General features: G+C 37.2%; 1 protein-coding gene across 1 annotated transcript; it reads left to right on the forward strand.

The window, feature by feature from the left end:
- The first annotated feature begins 202 nt into the window (after positions 1–202).
- LOC139734188 (proline-rich transmembrane protein 1-like) lies at positions 203–5,420 on the forward strand. The gene is made up of 4 exons (XM_071644996.1): positions 203–209; positions 1,939–2,060; positions 4,464–4,607; positions 5,283–5,420. Exons 1-4 carry the CDS (start codon positions 203–205, stop codon positions 5,418–5,420), a joined length of 411 nt encoding a protein of 136 aa, XP_071501097.1.
- Positions 5,421–22,276: the final 16,856 nt, after the last annotated feature.

Consider the following 22,276-nt stretch of genomic DNA (forward strand, 5'->3'; position numbering starts at 1 on the left):
ATCGTAACTACACTGAGTACCGATTGTCAAAATTGATTCTTATCAAGACGGCGCATCCCTATAACACCCATGTACAAGAAAGACATTAGAAACAACGCTGTACATTAATGATTACTGGAAAAGAAAAGAGTGAGCGATTTGTGCTGTATAGAGTGTTACTTCCTTGCTGCTTCTGACATCTGTGCCGTACACACAAGAAATAATGTCGGGTAAGGACATTCTTGGTAGTTTTCAAACATATCACCTTTTTTTAACATAAGACTATTACTGCACTGAATTAGCAGACGTTATTCGATGATCTAGCTGTACAAAAAAGTGTTAAGAAGCAAGCTGGGTAGCTTGAACAGAATATGCTTTTGGTTTAGCATGTTGTTTTTTCGTTTGTTTGTTTGTTTGTTTGTTTGATTTTTCCTTTTCCTTGTTAATTCATGGACTAGTTGAAAAAGTTAGGATTACGAGGATTTAATGGAATGTCATAACACTTAAACGATTAGAATGATAACAATACGATAAAACGGGGGCAGCTCTACACTGTCACTCCATTATTACTACTCTACATCCATTTTCAAATGATTACTACATTTATAATGATACTTTGGGCGCGAGTCACAAGACCAACATCCACGAGTCATACAGCCCACGAGTCACACAACTCACAAGTCATGCACCCCATGAGTTATGTACAACCCATTAGTTCGACACTGTTAAAGGCCCACGAGACCGACACATTAAGCCCCGTGTTGTATCTGTCGAACTCTTGGGTTGTTTTTACTTAGTGTCGAAGTCATGGGCTTTATTTGCCTATAATTTCCAACTCATTCGCTATATGACTCGTGAGCTGTATGTCTCATGAACCCGTTTTCAATGTCAAACTCGTGGGCTGCATTACTCGTGGGTGTCGGTCTTGTGGGATGACCCCGATACTTTATGCTTATTATGTCCACTGAAACAATTGCCATCAGTCATAACACACTGTACCGAGGGACCACTGTTGCTCACCAGTAGAGTGCCTACACTATATAGGCCTACATCACAAACGTAATGATAGCAGTGGTCTATCAATGATATATAGCGGTGATATATAGTATAGGCAACGTCACTATCGTCATGATCGTCAGCGTTGGAAAGGTTGGAAAACCTTGATTCTTTCCTTATATGTTTTGTTTTGCGTTGTTTTTCAAGTGCTTGGCGTTTTTTTTTTTCCTCACGGTTTCGACTTCTCTGTAACCTTTGCCATTCTATTTGTCTAAATCTTAAACCCTTTTATGATAGTCAGCTTGATTGTGGTGTAGGAATGATTATTTTAAACCAAAACAAGACCTTGTGTCCTACACTGGTACAGTCTATAATGGCCATTTAGAGAAATGATTGTTGTCTTCATATTATAACAACGTACTTGAAACTCCTGTAAAGAACAGATAATAATAACACAAATTAATCTCGTTACTGCTTTACTTGGCATGACACCCTTATTTCTAATGCACCTGCACACAAAAGACAATCATTGTAGCAGGATGTAGCTCAACGATCACGGCTAAGAATCAATAGATCTTTTGGACCATTTCGTGCACCATGCGGGTGTCTAAATTTGAGAGCGAACGAACAGATCACTACATGCATCTTGCTTTGATAAGAATTAAACTCGCCGTACTTCCTCTTCAAGTTTATGCTGGTTCTACTCTCAAGAAATTAATTTCTGTATTTCCGTAATACTATGTTCTCTGTAGACATGGTATAGGACAATAAATGAAATCTCTTCAGTTCATTTCAATCAATATATTTAAAAAAAAAATAATGAAACGATTAGACTTCACATTGGTAGCAGGTTAGAGGCAATTAACAACATAACTTATTGATTTCAATTTTCTATGAGCGTGGATTAATCTCTTTGTCATGGTGACAAACATCCCCCCAAAAATGCTTAACTGTTCTTGGCAGGTGTTGACGAAAAATCCCTTCTGCAGAGTGCAGTACCGCCATACGAAGAGGCACCACCTGCTTATCAGCCGAGCAACTACGGTGCAACACCAACAGCTCCTGTTCGGCCGGTGATCATAACTGTAAGTATTAATTATAAAATGGGCTTTAGAGTCCCTGCAATCAGATTGGTCAATTGTCATGCATTGATTTTTACTGATCCACACTGGTAAGATCCCAACACATGGCTCAAGTCTTGTACAGTGTTGTAGTTGTACCGGACACATAATGGGGAAAATGGTTATTCATTAATTTACGGGCCCATTTTATAACACAAATAATGACCAGGCCTATTTCGTGGATCAGTGGGGATTGGATGCTCTCGTTCCATTTTTGAACAGTCTAAAACCCATTCGCTGCGCTCGTGGGTTTAAACAGCTATAAAGATAAACTCGTGCACCCAATTCTCACCGATCCACTCTGTCCAGTGCATCATTTTGTGTAATGATGATGCATGCCGCTTCAGTTTGCCTCATTGCAGAGTACTTTGCTAAGTGCAGATCCCAATTTCCTATTTGGGAATATAATTATAATAACGATATAGGCGCACCTGTGGTTGAGTGCCTTGTCTGCTACCCTATCGGCGCGCCGGTTTCACGTTATACCAGGGCGATCTTCAGGCAGACTGACTCTTAGGCGGTTGCCTGGCTGGTCTGTTCCGGTATCTGCACTTTGATATTCACGCAAAAGAAAGTATAACGAAAATTCCACAAAATATAATTTTATATGAAAAGCACACATTCCCTGAACTTGTCACGGACATATGTCAAGGGTAATATTATTCCCCCTGCTTTCTGAAAAAGTTAAGTCTAGTGCTCTTTCATTAAAAGTGAAAATTTTTAATTTTATTTTTATTTTCTTTGTATGGTAGTCCAAATGTGATGTCATGATCCGTAGTAGTCTTCTGATCCAGCGATCTCGTCACCAAAACTTTAAGAATTCATAACTTTTGAATGGATTTTCCTCAAACTTTGACGGATGTAATATTGCACCCTTCACTCAATCAACATGTGTTTTGGGGGTTATTTCCCACTTAACTCGTAATATTGTTTTTTAGATGCCACATTTTATCCTGCAAGCTTGGTGTCATTTGAACTTCATCATACTTGTTTGATTAAAATCGGACCCGAAATTATGATGTTCTGGTATTACAAAGTTTCATAATTATGTTAATAAGTACAGTGATAGATTCTTTCTGTTCCCAAACACGGAACTCAACAATAACTGAATTGTATACTGATAAATATTGTAAAGCCATGCACACCAGTTTTAGTTGGTTATGTGGCTATTAACAAGAAAATTAGGGGGCTTGGAAATTCATGAAAATGAGGTTTTTTGCATTTTCACACGGCACTGATAATGATAATAGGAATCCCATGCGTACATCGGTGTTGTAATGCCTCGAAGCACACCCATTTAAACACGAAAAATACGGTCAAGAAGAGATAGACCAATTCTTCGTTTTAAATTGTGTGTGTTGAATTACATCGCAACGATGCCTTCAAAGAAGAAAAGGTTTTTCATTAGATTATTCATTTGTTCATTAGTAATAGTTTATCGTGTATGTGATGCTTATATATCTTTATACATTATATTGATTAAAGTGACAATACTACCATTGAAACGAACTTCCCGTCCTATACCATTTGCACTGAGAACAGTCTGCCCATTCTATATGAGTTGCCATACGATGGATTAAACACCATTACCAGCAAAGACAATCACCAATAAAATGAAAGAAAAATAGTTATATTACAATAAAAAAGGAAAGAAAAATTGTTCCATTATCAAGTTTAGTTCAGGTTAATTTCATTTCATATTTCCATATATACCTCAAGGGAATAACAAATAATTTGTCATTGTTACAACAAAATGATAAAAGCACAATAATAATATATGTTTATACAACCATTTCCTCACAGCGCACATTGCAAAATAAAGAATTCTCTACTGAACACAAAATTATATTTGTTGTGTTATAGTTGTCATAAAGAAGTAACAATTTCATTTTATAGAGATTATGCATAAAAGCTATAACTTGTATGTTATGAAATAACATGTCCAAAAATTCTTACGTGTGAGAGTTACGAGGAACGGATATGAGTGTCTTGGCCAAATACACTGCAGAAGTATTCTGATAATGAAAAATTGACGATTAAACTTGCATAGACCTCATGTTGTTTCGGCTAGCTGTTGAATAAATTCAAAGTATTTTGCTGGTTTTTGTTTTGTTTTGTTTTGTTTTGTTTTGTTTTTGTTTTGTTTTGTTTTGTTTTGTTTTGTTTTGTTTTGTTTTGTTTTGTTTTGGGGGTTTCTTTTTTTTTTGAGGGGAAGTCGATCATTTCAATATTTGGGTCAATTGAACCTGATTGCTTAGTTCGCAAAGGTAGTATGTCGAAAGAAAGGCAAATGAAAAAAAAAAGAGAAACTGTTGCAATCAGCAGGTGCGAAACAAATTCCTCCAATTCGTGTTCCTTCTATTCTAGGAGGCTGGAGAGGCGATTTCCAACGCACGTGTGATCGTGAGGCAGGCTCCCCGTCCACCTCCAGACTACACAGTGTTCGCTGTTTTAGTTACTGTATTCTTCTGCCTACCATTCGGAATTATTGGCGTCATTAGGGCCTCAAATGTAAGTCAGACCTGTTAACTCTTTGAGTACTGTCAGTATTGCCCAATTGTACGCAATATCAATGAATTTCTGGCATGGTGGTAGCGAGTGGGTTAAGCGAGAGGTGTTATTATGATAACGTTAGACCATTTTCATTGGGCATCTGCTATAGTTTCCCATCTCCACTATATTATACGAATCTATTACGCCGATTCCCCTGTATTCCTGAACGATATTCAACGAGGTTGCATTAGACATCTTTTTTTTTTTTCTTGTGATATCAATTCTGTTTGTCCTTCGCTCAGGAATAGGGTTTTGTTTTCTAATTTAGAAATCTTCATTAATTTTATTCTCTTGCCTCAATGATACAACATTATATGCTCAGTGACTAACCTTACAATTTCCTTTTGAAGTATGATGACCATCCGATCTTATACTTCAGAATTTCTTAAGTAATTCTCGTAAATTTGGTAGTATAATATACATTTTGTTATTCCAATTATTATACACACTTATTTGCATTGTACGAATCTATTGTAATTTGTAGGCATAAGTTGTTGTTTTCTGAGTAATTACTGAAAGGAATACTGGATCTATACATTGGATCATGTTGATGAAAATAAATCAAACAAACAAACAAGCAATAGATTGTTATTTCATGTTCATTTCGGTGATTTTCTCTGTTCTTACCCGCAGGCGAGGCAGCGGTACATGCTTGGCGATTTCGAAGGTGCGGAGAGAGACGCGAAATCAGCCCGCAGTTGGTCGTTGATAGGGTTGATGAGCGGATGCGTCCTGGCTAGTATTCTTCTGGTCGTTCTTCTTGTGTATTAAATTGAATTTGAATTTGAATTTTATTTCACTTCCGCCAGCAACAGACAGAAAAGCAATATACACATATATTTTGAGCAGGCTTATCATAATATTGCAATTCTATGCAAAAATAAAACATATTCTTGTCAATAAGTCACAATAAACACACACACCTCGAGACACGTCATATACATTGTATTCTATTTAAAGACAAAACAAAAACAATATAAGTCATATGTGGACTTTCTTCTTGGTTCGAAAATAACAACATATTATTGTGTTCCAATTGCAGGCCTCTTTAATATCCCCCCCCCCAAAAAAAAAAAAAGCAAGAAAAGAAATTGAAATAAAAAGAAGGGTCATTGTTGTTATAATATTCAAGACAATTACTTTGATGTGAAGGATACAGCTTTATATAATTCCAAATATCAACCATTGAATTTAATGCAGATTTGTGTGTGAGTTTTTACAAACTCTTGTGTGTTGATGGAACATCACACACTGCCGCCACTTTCAGTATACGTGGTATAATTATACTTACATCACTGGTATGTTAAGATATATATGATATGCTTAAAATTCCGTAACATTCCCTATTATAATGTATATAGGAGTCGCCTCGACGAATTCTATTCGACGGATTTCTTGGACGCGGCATGGCATTGCCCTTGTTTGTTTATCAATGGCTTTATTCAAGTCCAAGCCAGTGTGAATAGAAAAAAAAAAGAAAAGGTCCACCGTTTCATGCCAAAACGAAGGCTGGTTAAAACACGTAAGTAAAGTACAAAGCACTTTATATTAACTGTTGGAAGTTTACTGTTAGACATTACTACAACACAAATTACGCATACAGTGTATAAGTCACACTTTATAATTGTGCTCTCAAATATCTATAACTTGATATCACTGCATTAAAATGGCAATTAAACAATGATATATCCATCATCCACGGCATCAGTCTAATAATACGTGATAATTACGGTTAAAAAAAGGGAATATGCCTACTGAAATTTTGTGGTAACCAAAATGGGAGTGTCATGAAAAACAGCCTTTTTCCTTGACTAATCCGCTAATTCAACGCTTTCCACTTGTTCAATATCGTCACAGCTTGCTCTGACAGGCAAGGGGAAAAAATGGAGACTATAAAGTGCAGTTGCGCTCATCTCTCATTATTTTTTTTTTCATTAATGGTCTCAATGAGTAACTCTCTCTTTTGGCCAAAGATCCCCTCACTTTGTGTATCAAGGAGGTATCAGGCGAGGCACCAGGAGGTACCATCAAGGAGGTACCAGGATCCAGGAGGGGGTGCACCGGGCACCCCCCCCCCCCCTTTAAGGAACCATCCTTGACAGCTATATAGTATTGAACCTTTTTTTTCTGCCTGTCAGCTGAAGAAACCCGGCAGTGGTACAAGAATACCTTTTTGAGGCCTTTCCTTTCGTTCTTTTTTGTGTTTGCTTATCAACTGATTTTAATACCCCGGAAGTGGCAAAATAACAACTTTGCGCCCCCCCCCCCTTACAAAATTCCTATATCAGTCCCTGTCAACACAAAGGAACGTCGTTGGCCTATAACTGTAACAACGTAAAAGTTTCCAAGAAGTTGCTGAAAATATGGTACATGTATAAGGGGGGGACCTTCACGGGTTTAATAGTTTGTAGAAAGCGTTATCTGTTTTGTTTGTTTGTCTGTTCTGGTTATTTGTGTTTTTGTTGTTTTTAGCTTCTGTCACATAGACATACGATTATTGAGTATTTCAAAAGAAGAGCATGGAAGGACAGTCATGTCTATTACACTATATTAAAGTCGTTTGCTGTGAACCAGAAAGGCTTTATCATAATATTGGGGGTATTGGGTTAATGGTATTATGTTGTATAAAGCTCGATTTCTCTGCATTATGGTGTCAGGCTTAATTTATTTAGAATTTTCAGTTAAATGCTAAGTAAAACAAGAGGGTATTTACCCTACATTTCGAACAATGCTTACAAATATTCTCACTTCTGATTAGATAAACTTTTTGTTTCATGATTCATGTTTGTTTCGTTTTTACTTAAGCTCAAATCTAAGAACCCGTTAGTTAAAGTATACTACACACGTATATATTTATTAACAGCGACACACACAATAAGTATTTTACTATAAATTCTATTAGTTATTCGTTGTTCTTGTTTATTTTCTATCGTTTAAACTAAGATGTCTTCTTGTTACATGGATCAGTCATTTTCATGTCTGTCATTATTTTAAAGGTTAATGTTTTACCCCTAACTTATGGACTATGCAGCCGTCGAGTGTTCGCGGAAGATTGTAATCATATGATTATTGTATTTATAGTTTTTTACATTCTTGTGGATTTTCTCACGTATATAAAACTGTTATGACTTTTGGTGTAAGTTCAGATTCATCCAGGTAACGTTCAAAAAGGTACAAAATTAAATCAGTTTATCTGGACTTACTGTTTTGATTCCGAAAACGGTTTCTCGTCCGACCCTGTGAGCTTCAGCAGCTCGTCTGATTTGATGGCGGGGAGGTGCCGTTGCGCAGACGAGAAACTGCCTCGGAATCAAAACAGTATAAGTCCAGATGAATAGATTTGATTTTGTACCTTTATTCTTATGACGTTTGTAGGTGTAATATTTGTATATTTGTGGTATGATATCTTCTTGACAGTCTTACAGTATATGAACATGGATTGAAATTTAGGTTGAACTTAACGTGTGTGTATCAAATGATTGGAGAGATGATGATTCATGTTACCCATTTTACTTTCTTACATGTATAAATTATTAACTGGGTGTATCGTACGTTTTTTTAATCATTCTCACCTCACTTCTGTTATTATAAGAACAAAGATGTTTTTGAGAGGGACAAGACCATTGTTTGAAGACATGTAACTCTATCTATCTATCTCCTCCTCTCACACTTGAGCCTCGTTCTTTCTCTCTTAGCCTCTCTAATTCTCTCAATCTCTTGTGTACATTATAACATTGTGACATTTTGCACCTTTTAATTAGTTTTGATAAAATTAAGGTACATGAAACACGTCGAATGCTATTTAAAGGTATCGTTTCCCATTCGGAGCAGTGAATTTAAAAGAAAATATTCGAGTTATTACATCTGATGCATATGTGTAGGTCTGTTGTATCACAAAACATGCTGCCTTATAAAAAAAAAAATCACAATAAAGCCTAAAATATAAGGAGATATCACTATTTTATCAATAAACCATAACTGTGAAGGCGGTTTATTCTAGAAACAATTTTATTATAACTATTGTCTACATTTTGTACATTTATTTTAACCAGTTTACTTATCATAGATTATACTGATTAACACTTTTACATTGGGTGTTTGTATTTCTAACATACATTTTAGAATTATTTTGAATCATTAAACTTGTTTTTTTTTTTGCTTCATCTGCAAATGGAAAATAATGCCTTGAAAATAAGTTTCTTGCGGTTGACTATAAAGTGGTGAACTTACTTGATTCAGCGTTACCTTAAATAATTTACGTGAAAATGATGCATTTATAGGAGAGGGAGGAAGCGTTTTACCCAGAAACCAAACTGGTATAAAGGCCAACAGTAGTCTTCTGAAGTTTTTGATCTGCAGTCAATTTGTATATTTTTTCGTTTGTATATTTACCAACCTGACAAATTTGTTTTATGTTCCGACGTTATTGTATTCTTATGCTCCTCATTATTGTGATACGTGAATTGCATTATGAAGTTACTGTCCCGTTGTGTAAAATGCAAAATGGTTGTTTTGATCAATGATAAATTATAATTAACTTTCGTACCGTTAAACTGTTTTTATTTTTTTCATCTATTGACCGATTCTGTGACGCGCTATGTGTATTTTTGGCATGGGCAGCGCCATTACTGCGGTGTCTCAGCCGACCCCCCCCCCCCCTCCCACCCCCCCCCCCCCCCCCCCTGGTTGCTTTAGCCAATAGGCGTCTCGTACTGAGTGCGCGAATGCTTTCTTAGTGCGCGAACTTTTGTTACAAGTGCGCGATAAACATGTTGCCCGTGGGGTGGGGGAGAGGAGGGGGGTCGGCTGGGACACCGCAATTTGAGCTAATGGCTGCGCCCAGTGCCACAAAATGTCTGCTGCCCTCAACGAACCCGAATCGGTCAATACACTGTCTCATTGATGTGAATTAAAAAAGGAATCACAGAAGGCAAACACAAGCTCATAATGACAAAAAGAACTCGGGCTCGGCTGTACCATTGGTAATCATGGGATGTTTCTTCAACGTTGCCATAGAGAGAGAGAAAAAAAAAGAAAGAAAAAAGAAACAAACCAAGAAAAAAACATAGAAAGGAAGAAAGAAAAAATATCATGCCCTCTTGTTCAGTTATATACTGTAAAAGCTACTACATTGTATATAACTATCACGAATTTCCCGAATCACGTTGGCACCACGCAAAAATATTGCAACTGTATGTTGCTATTGCAACATCTCTATTTATGTGTATACATTATAAAGATGAAAAGGAGATATTAATGCATCAATGCGTTTTAATGCCATTTCAATTGAATCCTATTGAATATGGTACAGCCTACAGAGGTTTCTTGCAGGGAAGAGACAAATATTCTTTAAAAGCTATCTATGCAGGCCTGCTGTCAAACAAAATGAGATCAATTTATTCTAATAGGTTTTAGGTCATTGGTCAAAGAGAAGTTATTCCTCTTTTGGTCAGGATACACAGGACTGCACGACTTTTGACCTCAGTCAGGGCGCCGGTGTCTCACGCAGTACAGGGCGTTCATTATCATATTTATGCCTCCGCCACGAAGTGGTGCCGGAGGCATTATGTTTTCGGGTTGTCCGTCCGTCCGTCCTTCCGTCCGTAATGAATTTTATGGACAGCGTAAATAAAAAAACCTTTCAAGGTATCCTAATGAAACTTGACATATTTGTGTATTAGGGGGTGAAGTTGTGCCTGTCAACTTTTGGCTGCACATGCTCAAGGTCAAAGGTCAAAAGGTCAATTTCAAATACATTAAATTTCACTATTTCCACCATATCTATGCAATGCCTGAAGATATTTTCTTGAAACCTAGTGTATACATGTATTACCCAATTAAGATTCTCTGGTGAAAGTTTGGGTTCATGAGGTCAAAGGTCAAAAGGTCAAGTAGAAATATTAAAACTTCACTTTTTTCTCTGTACCTTGGAAATTGTTCAAGGTATCGTCATTGAACAGAGTATATAACATGTACTGACTGGCAGTGATTATCTAATGAATTTAGGGTTCATGGGGTCAAAAGCCAAGGGTCAAAGGTCAAGGGCAACACTTCAAAATTTTACTTTTTCCTTCATATTTATGCAATGCCAGCAGGATTATTTTCTTTTACACTTGGTGTATGCATGTATAACCTAATAGAGATTCTCTGGAAACTTTTTTTTCTTTTTTTTTTTTGCCTCAAAGGTCAAAAGGTCAAAGATCAAGGGAAAGTGCTGAACTAACTTTTTCCTCCATATCTCGGAAGTGGCTAAAGTTAGATCTTGAAACTTACTACTTATGTTTATGCATTTTCTGCCTGACAGTGATTATCCTATGAATTTTAGGGTCAAAGGCCAGATGAAAACGGTAACAATGTACTTTTCAATACAGAAATTGCACTTTTTTTCCATACCTTGAAAATTACTCAATACATAAACTTATGAATGGGTCAAAGTGAAGTTAAAGTCCTTAAATCCCCAAATACATGCTCTCCTATATATTCATCCAATTAAACCTAGGTCAAGGAAGGTGAACCATTCAACACATTTGTGACAAACATGTCATTTGAATATTTTGCCAATTTTGTGAAAATGTAATCACACATTGTAAACATGTACTATAGACCTATGAGGAGAATCATGCATTATGGCGGAGGCATACCAGTCGCTGTAGCGACATTTCTAGTTATTATTATTATTATGATTATTATTACTATTGTTAATTCAGCCAAATGAGAATGACAATGACAGTAACAACACACAATCACATGGAACTAACACAGTTGATGCAAAATAAATACACAGTTTACGTCTGACACAAAGTATGAACTGGGAAGCAATACATGGGCCTGGGCTAACAAAAGTAAGTATTTTACTGCCGCCCTTACTGTTAAACGAACACGAAGCGCAATTCTTTTATGACGATATTGTAGTCCCTCATCTAAAACAGTTGACCCGGGGGTGTTTCATAAAGCTGTTCTTAAAGCTACGAACGACTTAAGAACGACTGGAACACGTTCTGATGTACTTTACTTATCAGAATTCCAGTGATTCGGCACAAGAACTGGTCACCAGTCGTTCTTAAAGTTGTTCTCAGCTTTGGTGAAACACCACCCAGGTGAGATTTCCTCCAAACATGTCAAAATATAAGAAAGGAGCATTTACGAACAAACAAGTAAGTAAACAGACCCTACAGGTTGAATGAGCTATTCGGGCTGTCGAAATCACTTATACTACACCTAATTGTTGTTAGTTATACGCCTTCATACCCTATTGCTATAGAGTCACACACGGCCGGGTCACAAAACGGATTTGATCCGGGTGAAAATGAGCCGGACTAGTCCCGGAATGGAGGGCAATTTAGGCTATGCTATAAGTTACCGTCACACACGGCCGGATTTCGAACCAGGTCCATAAGGAATTAAGACCGTATTCTCCCGGTTCGAGCCGTCGAGACCTGCATTGACCCGTATCGAACCGTATAAAAATCCGCTTTAAAATTCTTTAAACTGAATCCTTTTCGACCCCTATCGACCCGTGTCAACCCGCTTCGACCCGTACCGACCCGGATGTAAACCTTGTCATCATCCGTTGCATGAAGGCAATGCGGTATACGGCAAGGGTCCACACGGTTTTACTTTGCGGGTTGCAGCGGGTCGATGCGAGTCAATGCCGTTCGAACCGGGTCAATTCGGATATCAATACGGAATTGAAATCCGTGAGAAGACTTTGAACATGACCAAAAATATTTCACCGCCGTATCGTAGCCCCGGAATCCATCAAGAATTGACACGGGTTGCGATGCGGATCAATGCGGGTCAATGCGGGTCTCTGCGGCTTGAACCGGGTCGATACGGTTTTAATTCCTTATGGACCCGATACGATATCTGGCCGTGTGTTATACTCTATAAAACAATAGCTTTTGACCTTGGACACACGTTGTGTTCAGGTGACCGCCCCTGTCGGCTGTTTACGTCTTTCCTCTGTATGTAAGACACTACGTCTACCAAATCTTTGACACTATTATACACACAACTTTACAACTCGCTTAGTTTCGTCCGCTTTGGACAACTACAGAGCAAAATACTTTGTTTGTCTGTTTGTCTTTCTGTCTGTTGACTGGTTTGTTTGGGTTTTTTTTTTTTTAAATTAAACCCATTTTGGTTCACTTTGGTATAATTCAGCAACAGCAACAGATAATGTCATTTTCAGTTTGTGTATACCCATAAAAGCATGAAATCTTTCTTTGGTGAACTTTTTTTTTAGAGTTTTCTATATAGCTACACAGATTGTTGCTGCCATGTACTGGTTGAGGTGGGGATTCATGGTTTCGTGAGGATTCAACGTTTATTTGACGAAAATTGGTTTTCAAATGGGTGAGATATCCAAAAAAAAGTGATAATAATAAAAGACGACAGGCCACGCCTTTTATTAGGAACTCTTTGTTTCACCTTGTTTTTGGATATCTCGGCCATTTCAAAACCGATTTTCATCTTCCCCAATTGATTTAAGTGTATGGTCTCATTGATCTTGCGAAGGGACCTGCTTAATTCATATACTTATCGTCTGAAAGGCATCATTATCTTCGCTGACTGTTCGTCAGTAGATGTAACATGACCTACAAAAATTTGCAAGGTTCTCGGACATTCAGACTCCTGCACCACCTTTAAAACCTTCACGCTTTGTTACCTACAAGATGTACTGCTGTTGTACGAACTTGTGTTCGACAGCAAGCTTAAGATTGTTCTCAAACAATGCCCTTCCGATACAAACGGGTATTTTGACTTTCATCTCTACCCGTGACCAAAGACTATGGAGGCGCACGCAGTGTACACTACGTACACATCTCTTCTGTTTCGTGATTTTGTTGAATGACGGTTCTTTTTATAAAAAAAAAATCAACAGGCTCCACGCAGGAAACGTGATCACCAGTTTTCAAAATCTTAAGCGATTTGATCCAAGCCTCCTTCTGAGATCGTGCTTCAACTACCAATATCACCTGTGTATCATCTGCTTTCACCTCAGAAAGAGTTTCATCCTCCTGCTCTTCAACGTCAATGACATGCGAATCTTAGTCTGCTCACCATCTCCAATGGCATTCCTACCACCATTATTGTCATGGTCAGCATCATCGCTCAATGCTTTGCCTCCTTCTGGCACCCTCTTCAAATATGGATCACTGACCTCATGCAATTAAACAATTTACATTGCATACAATCACTTTATACCAGCAATCTGACATACGCGATGCTTTGAATTTGCCTTTGAACTCCACCTTTGCAACCGGATATTGCTTGATTGTTCCGTCAATCAGCCTCATCATCTGACGTTTCCCTGTCAGCTAGCATCTCTCATTCAGTTCCCGACTTTTACTTACATGCACTACATCGATCTTTTATGACAAAAGTACCGACCCCGGACTTTCCCTAGATATAACCTGTCATGCAGAAAAAGCTAGCATACAACCTTCTATAAACGGTTCATCATAACACTCACTTTACTATAACCCATCCCCAACATCTTCATAGTTTTTTTTTTTCTTATTTATGATTTCGGATGTGTTCCTCAATGGGCATATATGATCCGCGGAAACGCTGCTGTCTGCGCTGGTCGTGACTGTCCGCCATTAGTCCCCGCCAAGGACATTGTATGCAGTTATCTCGCGCGATTGGCTGCCACAGTAGCAATCTGTGCACCAGCCCGTACACCGGTACCACTTGATTCCCCCCCCCCCCCCCCCGTTCCTGGTGAACGTAACCAATGTTTCCTTATGTTAGAGTTTACTTTTGCTGAACCCTGATGGCTCTTTGGAACTTATCCCACCAAGTTTTACCAGAAGCAATGGGTTTTTAATCTTCCTTGTTTGCAAGGAGTACAGAATGTATGCAGCCCTGTGTCAATGAGTCCTTAGATAATTGTAGCTCTCTCCACGAATTCGGCAATACGACTTCATTGTCACTCCTCGGCAATTTTTTTTCTATTCCCATAGGACAAAAACTGCAGATCAAATTAAATCAAGAAGGGAGACATAATCCTCCTCATCTGAGGACAATATCTAACAACTTCAAAAAGTATCCATTACATAATTATGTCAAAGACTATTTGGAAGAGGCCGCCAGTTTCCTTTTCCCACTAGCAGAACGGTTTCTTTCTTTTTATGAGATGTGGAAAATAAACTTGAAAATTGAAACTTGAACTTGATAACCTCCGCCTGTACCAGCCAGCAGTCGAATATTAGAGAAGAACCCCATCAATTCATGCTACTGCGATCCTCAGTCGACATTCTATTCACAGCATCCAAAGCTTGTCCTGTTAACTTGACAATCAGATGCAATATCCTGCATTATATAGGTCAACCTACTCCTGAATACCTCCCTCCAACATTGTCTCTGTTTCCACATGAAACTTTCATACACTAAAAAAACATCCGGGTCAGGACCCGGTCCGTTGGAGTCGCATTCCGTTCCGGGTCAGAAATGGGGTCAGATATGACCCCATTCACAGTCATGTATTGGGTCAGGGTGACCCCATTCCGGATCTTCATGACCAAATTCCAAGTCATTTTTGACCCGGAACCGGATGTGACCACACTCCTATCAGGTACCATATTCGAGAACTGAATCGCATCGCCATTCGTTCTTCCCAAGAACTGTAAGGAACTGGAATTACCTGTCGTCAGAAATTGTTTCAGCGCCATCTGTGGGATCATTTCGAAACCGTCTAACGGTTGATCACAGTGGCTAGTATTTTCGTCAAATTGTCTATGTGCTTGTAAATATCTGTAAATAAATTGTATTATAATGTAAATAGCACCAGTCTGCAAGAATCTTCAGTCTATTGAAGGAGGCAGACTTAATCAGAAGAAGAAGAAGAAGAACGGACCCTTTCCGGGTCAGTCCTGACCCGGATGTTTTTAGAGTACTCTCTCGGTGTTATTTTACTAATGACCTTAGACAATATTGTGTCTTCGTGTGCGTATATGTGTGTGTTTGTATTGCAGTTTCAACGTATCAGTTTTGGCGGTCAGTCTAACCACATTTAAACCTAAAAAGCCTACCTTCGCTTTAAAATGAGTCGTCGATAGGCAGGTCGCGCTGGTCAATGCGATCAAGTCCCCAAGATGACACGGACTGACGGCTTGGACTGTGGCGAGGGCATCACTCTCGATGTACTTGACTCCTGGCACCCGTTTGAGCTGTCGAGAAAAAAAAAGAGGACATTTAATTTAGTATCTCATCAGAATAATTGGCTACCTGGAAGCAACTCGAGTCTCCCTATTTTCACGGACCCGTCTTCCCAATGTCTCCACGACGTATCCTGGAATTAGCCGGTTTTCGGAGGAGTTGCGGGAGAATCGATCATGTTCGAATTTGGGAGACCTTCTCCTCTTTTTCTTTCTTTTTTTCTCCAGCTGGTAACGGTGACGTTGCAATAGCACGGAGAAGTCGCTGAGACAAATTTACTCTGCAAGGTTTCCGAGCTCTGAGATTTTGACTTCCTGCCAAACTTTTAGGCTAATATTTTGCATTTTCATCTTTACCCAACTGAAATCATGTTATTACAGCCTTATTTCACTCATTTCTTTATGCATACGGTTTGAATAGAGCAATGATAACAGTTATGTTTCGGCTTTGATTATGATTATTTTGACAAGCCTTTGTTACCAATATTCATTTTTTTTCTAAGAAAATTAAATTGTTCATGTTCATTGTTTTTTATTTTTGTTTTGTTTGTTTTTTGTCAATAAAACTAATAAATCATTAAAAGAGATGGATAAATAAGTACCTCGAACACGACAAAGTAGCGGTCCTCAATGGCTGCAAGCTTATCAGTTACTGTGTTCAGAAGCCCAGTGGTCGCAGTGACGACCAATAGGAGATTTAGGATCAGGAAACACATGATCACGACCCGTGTCGTGATGCTATCTCAGTTTCCTATATTGATATAATGAAACAAAGCATGGAAAAATAGCATAACGGCGTTGCGAAATGCTTAATCCCTGATTTGGGGTATATCTTATATTCTAAAAAGCATTATACCTTTCAGTGATGTCTTATATGTCCTATTATCATCTATGAAAGAAAAGTGTATGCGTAACAAAACCATCCTAAATCCTTTCATTGTTCTTTTAATTGCAATTATTGTTCACTGCAATCCATCGCATGAGATTAAGCACATAGGGCCTAAATAGACTCTGAGATTCAAACCTCTTTTTATTGAGTTAACGCGTTCCCAGGGTTGTTATTTCTTTCCATTATCCAAATGGGTCAGAAAGTCAATTTGTATAGAGTAATATGTCTTATGTCACCTTTATCACAACAATGGCAACCAAAATCGGTTATACCACATGAACGCAGCTTTCAGAATAGCAACTTTGGGAGTGAAATATACTCAAACTTGTAGGAGAAGAATTTAGTTATTTATTATATATCAAATTTTCTAAATCTGCATGATTTAAAAAGAACAGAAATGGCTCATTCAGACAAGAGGCAGCTAAGTAAAGAAACATCTTGATTTATTATAAATTTCAAACAAAAACAAAAGAAAATATAAACGACGAACAAGTATTAAAGTCAATATCAAATATATTTTAACTAATAACATTATTTAGTACAGTTCTGAATGATTATATTGTATCTTTATATATCTTATATGATTATAAGGCAGTCTCCATTGTAAGATGTGGTTATGCGTCTGGACAATACCAGCTAAAATATGCTTGAATAAATACCATGATAGGACCCTATACCACATCTGTCGTAAACTAGCAAATACGCAAATATTATCACTGTTTTTATCCTTTTATATCTTTCACCTTTAAGATAAGGATATGATATGTAATACTAATAGTCCAGGCTAGAAGGCACCTAACCTTGTTTTTTGATATATACAATGCTTTTTGATGGTTTCTTGTTAATTCGAGGGTGCTGATTCCAAATCCGATTGATGCCACTCGCGTAACCTTGAGCATTTTCGGTAAATTGCAAAAATCCAAAATGGCCGCCAAATATGCTAATTTGGCCGTGATAATCACAATCATGTGCATTCTGTGACCAATTATTCCACCAAACTTTGTACATTTCTGTTCCTAGAGTTACTTCATGTGCATCTGCAAGAAAATGTTCATTTCATATAGTTTCATTTGGTATTTAAAGATCATTTTCAATTCAAAATAGCCGCCATTCCTAGTGTACAATATGAATGGCAAAAAGTATGCATTGAAATATATAACAAATTTACTGTATTTCCAGTTCCGTACCTATGCTGTTATAAAATGTTGCATGTGCAATACTAATATGATGGGTGCCACTTACAATATAGGAAGCCTTCATGCATTTTTATTCTTCTAAATGCAAAAAAATTCAAAATGGTCGCCACTCTTTTTCTCCTGTACAATATGAATAGCAAAAATATACGTGGAAATAGAAAATTAATTTGCTGTTTTTTCTGACATGCAGCTACATAGTTTGTTAAAATTTAGTGCTGATCATTATCTGAAGGATGTTCTTAACAGAAAGATTTTCTTTTGTGATGCAAAAGTCCCAATTTACCACATGAATTAGAATTTTCACTCGGAATTACGGATGGAGTTTCGAGCATTTAACAATCACACACCTTGCGATGTTTAACACTATTTCAAATCTTTTATTTTTTTCAACAAAAAATATGATATCTAGTGTATATACTAAGTGCACCAAAGACCACGCAAAAAAAAAAAAAAATCAATAATGTACCATCATATTCTACAAGCAGCTTGAATATAAAAGTGTAATATAGTGGAGCAGCATAGCCGAACAATTGTGCATTTTGTGATAAAAGCACCAGATTTCGTACACAGGTTGACAATCACGTTCAGATTAAATTTAGATATTGGGCCATCGTAAAAAGCGCCCTCAACGTCCATGGCATCCATTTTGAAAAATGGCTGCCATAAATGCCACGTTTTCGTAAAATTTGCTAATTTTAGGAGAGAAAAGTCAATAAGATTTTGGTTACAAATGGGAAATTACATAAAAATTAAATCTAGATATCGGGCCATCGGAAATAGCGCCCTCAACGGCCATGGCAGCCATTTTTCAAAATGGCCGCCATAAATGCCATTTTTTCAAAATATTTGCTAACTTCAGAAGGGAAAGCTTGTAAGATTTTGCAAACAACTGGGAATTTACATTCAAAATAAATTTAAATATTTAGCCATTGTTAATTGCGCCCTCAACGTCCATGACAGCCATTTTTCAAAATGGTTGTCTAATGTGCCACTCCTTCAATGATTTTGCAAATTACAGAAGGGAAAAGTTAATAAGATTTTGCCCATGAATGTTAATTACATTCAAAATAAATCTAATTGGGCCATCGGAAATTGCGCCCTCAATGGCCATGGTAGCCATTTTTTTTCAAAATGGCCGCCATAAATGCCATTTATTGTTAAAAAATGCAAATTCCAGAAGGGAAAGCCAATTTTTTTTCCTTTTTTGCAAACAAGCGGGAAATTACATCCAAAATAAATCCAGATAATGGGCCATCGGAAATTGCGCCCTCAACGGTCATGACAGCCATTTTTCAAAATGGCCCCCATAAATTCTATATTTTCGAAAAGATTTACTAAAATCAGAAGGGAAAGCCAACGAGATTTTACAAACAGGTGGGAAATTACATTCAAAAGTAAACTTATTGGGCTAGTGCAAATTGCCGCCTCAATGGCCATTCCAGCCATTTTTCAAAATGGCCACCATGAATGTCTTTTTTTCGTAAAGTGTTGCAGACGTCAATCAGAATTTCCACAAAGGTGGAAAATTACATTCAAACTGAATTTGATAATAGGCCATCCAAAAGTGCGCCTTGAACAGCCATAGCAGCCAAGTTCCAAAACAGCTGTCATGGATGCCCCCCCCCCCCTTTTGTTTGGCAAAAATTTGCTGATGTCAGAAGAAAAAGTCAATAAGACTTTGCAAACAAGTTGAAAATTATGCTAAAAAATAAATTCAAGTATAAGGTCTTCTTAGAAGGCGCCCTCAAGGGCCATGCTGGCCGCCATGGATGTCTGCTTCTTTTTTCTTTTTCTTTTTTCTTTTTTTGTGGAAAGATTCGGTAATTTAAGAGAGAAAATCAATGAAATTTGTAGGCCTACATATCTTGAAAATCACACTCAAAAGAAAATAATATATAAGGTCATTACAAATGACACCATCAACGACCATGGCAGCCAATTTCCAAATGGCCACTATAGATGTTATTTATTTCTTGAAAATATGATAATGCCAGAAGAAGACAATACAATTTCTTGTGCAAATTGACAAAAGACATTCAAATAAATTCAAGTTTGAATTTGAATTTGAATTTGAAATGAAGATATTGAGCCACCATTTAAACATCGTCCCCAACGGCTATGGCAGCTCTTTGTCAAAATGGCTTCCACACACTCCTTTTTTTTTATTTGCTTACTCCAGACGGAGAAAGCAATAGAATACTGCTAAACAGAAATAATATCTAATGCAATCTGGTGTTCAAAGAAATTTGAATTTTAAAAAAAGTTTCATTGATGGGTAAGTTCTAAATTCATGTTTTCAGTTTAGTTCTAATTGCAGTATTTCGCGTTTGACGGCTAACAGTATGGATATCAAAGGTATGTGTTTTATGGAAGCATAGCGAGTGAATTAACTTTTTTTCGTAAAATGAAAGGCCATTTTTTCGTATATGTCTTAAGAATATATAGGAAGTTACATTTTAGAATAAATACACGTCATATAGTCATATATATTCAAAGATATGGTGTTACTGTCAAAGTTAATACATTGCGCCATTATCCCTGGATATACATATTACTCTTTTTCGGAAATTTTTTATGTTTGCCACCTAAAATATGCATTCATCATTGGTGAGATATAATCACTAAGCATTTGCCTTGTTTATTCTAATTGTTCCTCAAATGATTTCTTTAACACCATATTTCAATTTATATAATGTCTCTGTGAGTATTCTACTTTCTTCTCCTTCTGAAGTTAAGCAAATTTTCAAGACAAAAAAAGAAGAGTGTATTGTAGCAATTTTGACAAATAGCTGAAATAGCCATTGAGAACACAGCTTATGATATCTCAATGTCTAAACTGCTTTGTATGTAACTGTCAACTTGCGCAAAAAAAAAATGTTTAATATTGTCTTCTTCATCCATTAGGACATCTTCATAAAAGAAAAAGAAATATCGCATTTATGGCGACCATTAACTTTTGAAAAAAATGGCTGCCATGACCGTTAGGGGGCGCAATTTGCAATGACCCAATACCTAAATTCATTTTAAATGTTATATCCCACTCGTTTGCAAAATCTTATTGACTTTCCCTTCTGAAATTTGTCAAATTTTACGAAAACTGGCATTTATGGTGGCCATTTTGAAAAAAAAATGGCTGCCACGGCCGTTGAGGGCGCAATTTGCGATGGCCCAATATCTAAATTCATTTTGAATGTTATTTCCCACTCGTTTGCAAAATCTTAACATCGACTTTCCCTTCTGAAATTTGTCAAATTTTACGAAAACTGGCATTTATGGCGGCCATTTTGAAAAAAATGGCTGCCACGCCCGTTGAGGGCGCAATTTGCGATGGCCCAATATCTGAATTTATTTTGAATGCTATTTCCGACAGGTTTGCAAAATCTTATTGATTTTGCCTACTGAAATTTGTAAATTTTTGCGAAAAATTGCATTTATGGCGGCCATTTTGAAAAATGGCTGCCATGGCCGTTAAGGGTGCAATTTGCGGTGGCCCGATATCTTAATTTATTCTAAATGTTACTTCCCACTCGTTTGCAAAATCTTATTGATTTTTCCCTTCTGAAATTTGTAAATCTTTACGAAAAATGGCATTTATGGCGGCCATTTTGAAAAATGGCTGCCATCGCCGTTGAGGGCGCTATTTACGATGGCCCAATATCTGAATTTATTTCAAATGTAATTGTCAACATGTGTGCGAAATTTGGTGCTTTTATCATAAAATGCACAATTCCTCTAATTTTTCAAGCTATGCCGCTCCACTAATACTAACAATTTTATATATATCAAGAAGCCTAGATGCATATCATTTGTCAAGTGTTAAAAAAGGGAGTGGAAGCTAGAAAGCAAAGCTTCTATGCATTCCCCTAAAACAATTATTAATAAGGTAAATCATATACAAAATATACGAAAAATCATATACAGTACTGTAGAAATACATGATTGCGGACAAAAACATTAATGACAAAACTAACAACCCTTTACAATGTAGCTTTTTTTCAGCTAGAAGTTGGGGAAAGGGGAATCCTGAGGCAAGTTTTAAATGGATAATAACCTCCATCGCTTTGTTATGATATAATTTAGGAGTAACGCCTTGATATTATCGAGCAAACTTGATTTTCTTCATTTTTATTGTCTTTAAAGATCTCTTTAATTGGATATTTGGCAGCAGGTGACATCAGTCCCAAATTTGCAAGATTCTCAGGCTAAAGATACATATCAGTCCTGCAATCGCCTTAATTGCAACCAAATCTGATTATGTTCAGTACTTCGTCAGGGGTCAGAGGGTTATTTTTTTTTTTGCCATGGAAACAGGATGAAGACATCAAAGACTTGCTTCACCACCGTTCGAAGCCCTTTGGCTTTGTCGCCAGGCAAGAGACA

This window comes from Diadema antillarum, unplaced genomic scaffold (genome assembly GCF_040938485.1).
Source record: "Diadema antillarum isolate AM-2024a unplaced genomic scaffold, OU_Dant_1.0 scf00000025, whole genome shotgun sequence".
In the NCBI taxonomy this organism is placed as follows: Eukaryota; Metazoa; Echinodermata; class Echinoidea; order Diadematoida; family Diadematidae; genus Diadema; species Diadema antillarum.

What these genes read in the sequence shown, in the direction of transcription:
- LOC139734188 (XM_071644996.1), top strand. An exon ending in TTCGGCCGGTGATCATAACT is followed by an intron (nt 2,061 to 4,463) that starts GTAAGTATTAAT and finishes CTTCTATTCTAG; the next exon opens with GAGGCTGGAGAGGCGATTTC. An exon ending in GCGTCATTAGGGCCTCAAAT is followed by an intron (nt 4,608 to 5,282) that starts GTAAGTCAGACC and finishes TCTTACCCGCAG; the next exon opens with GCGAGGCAGCGGTACATGCT.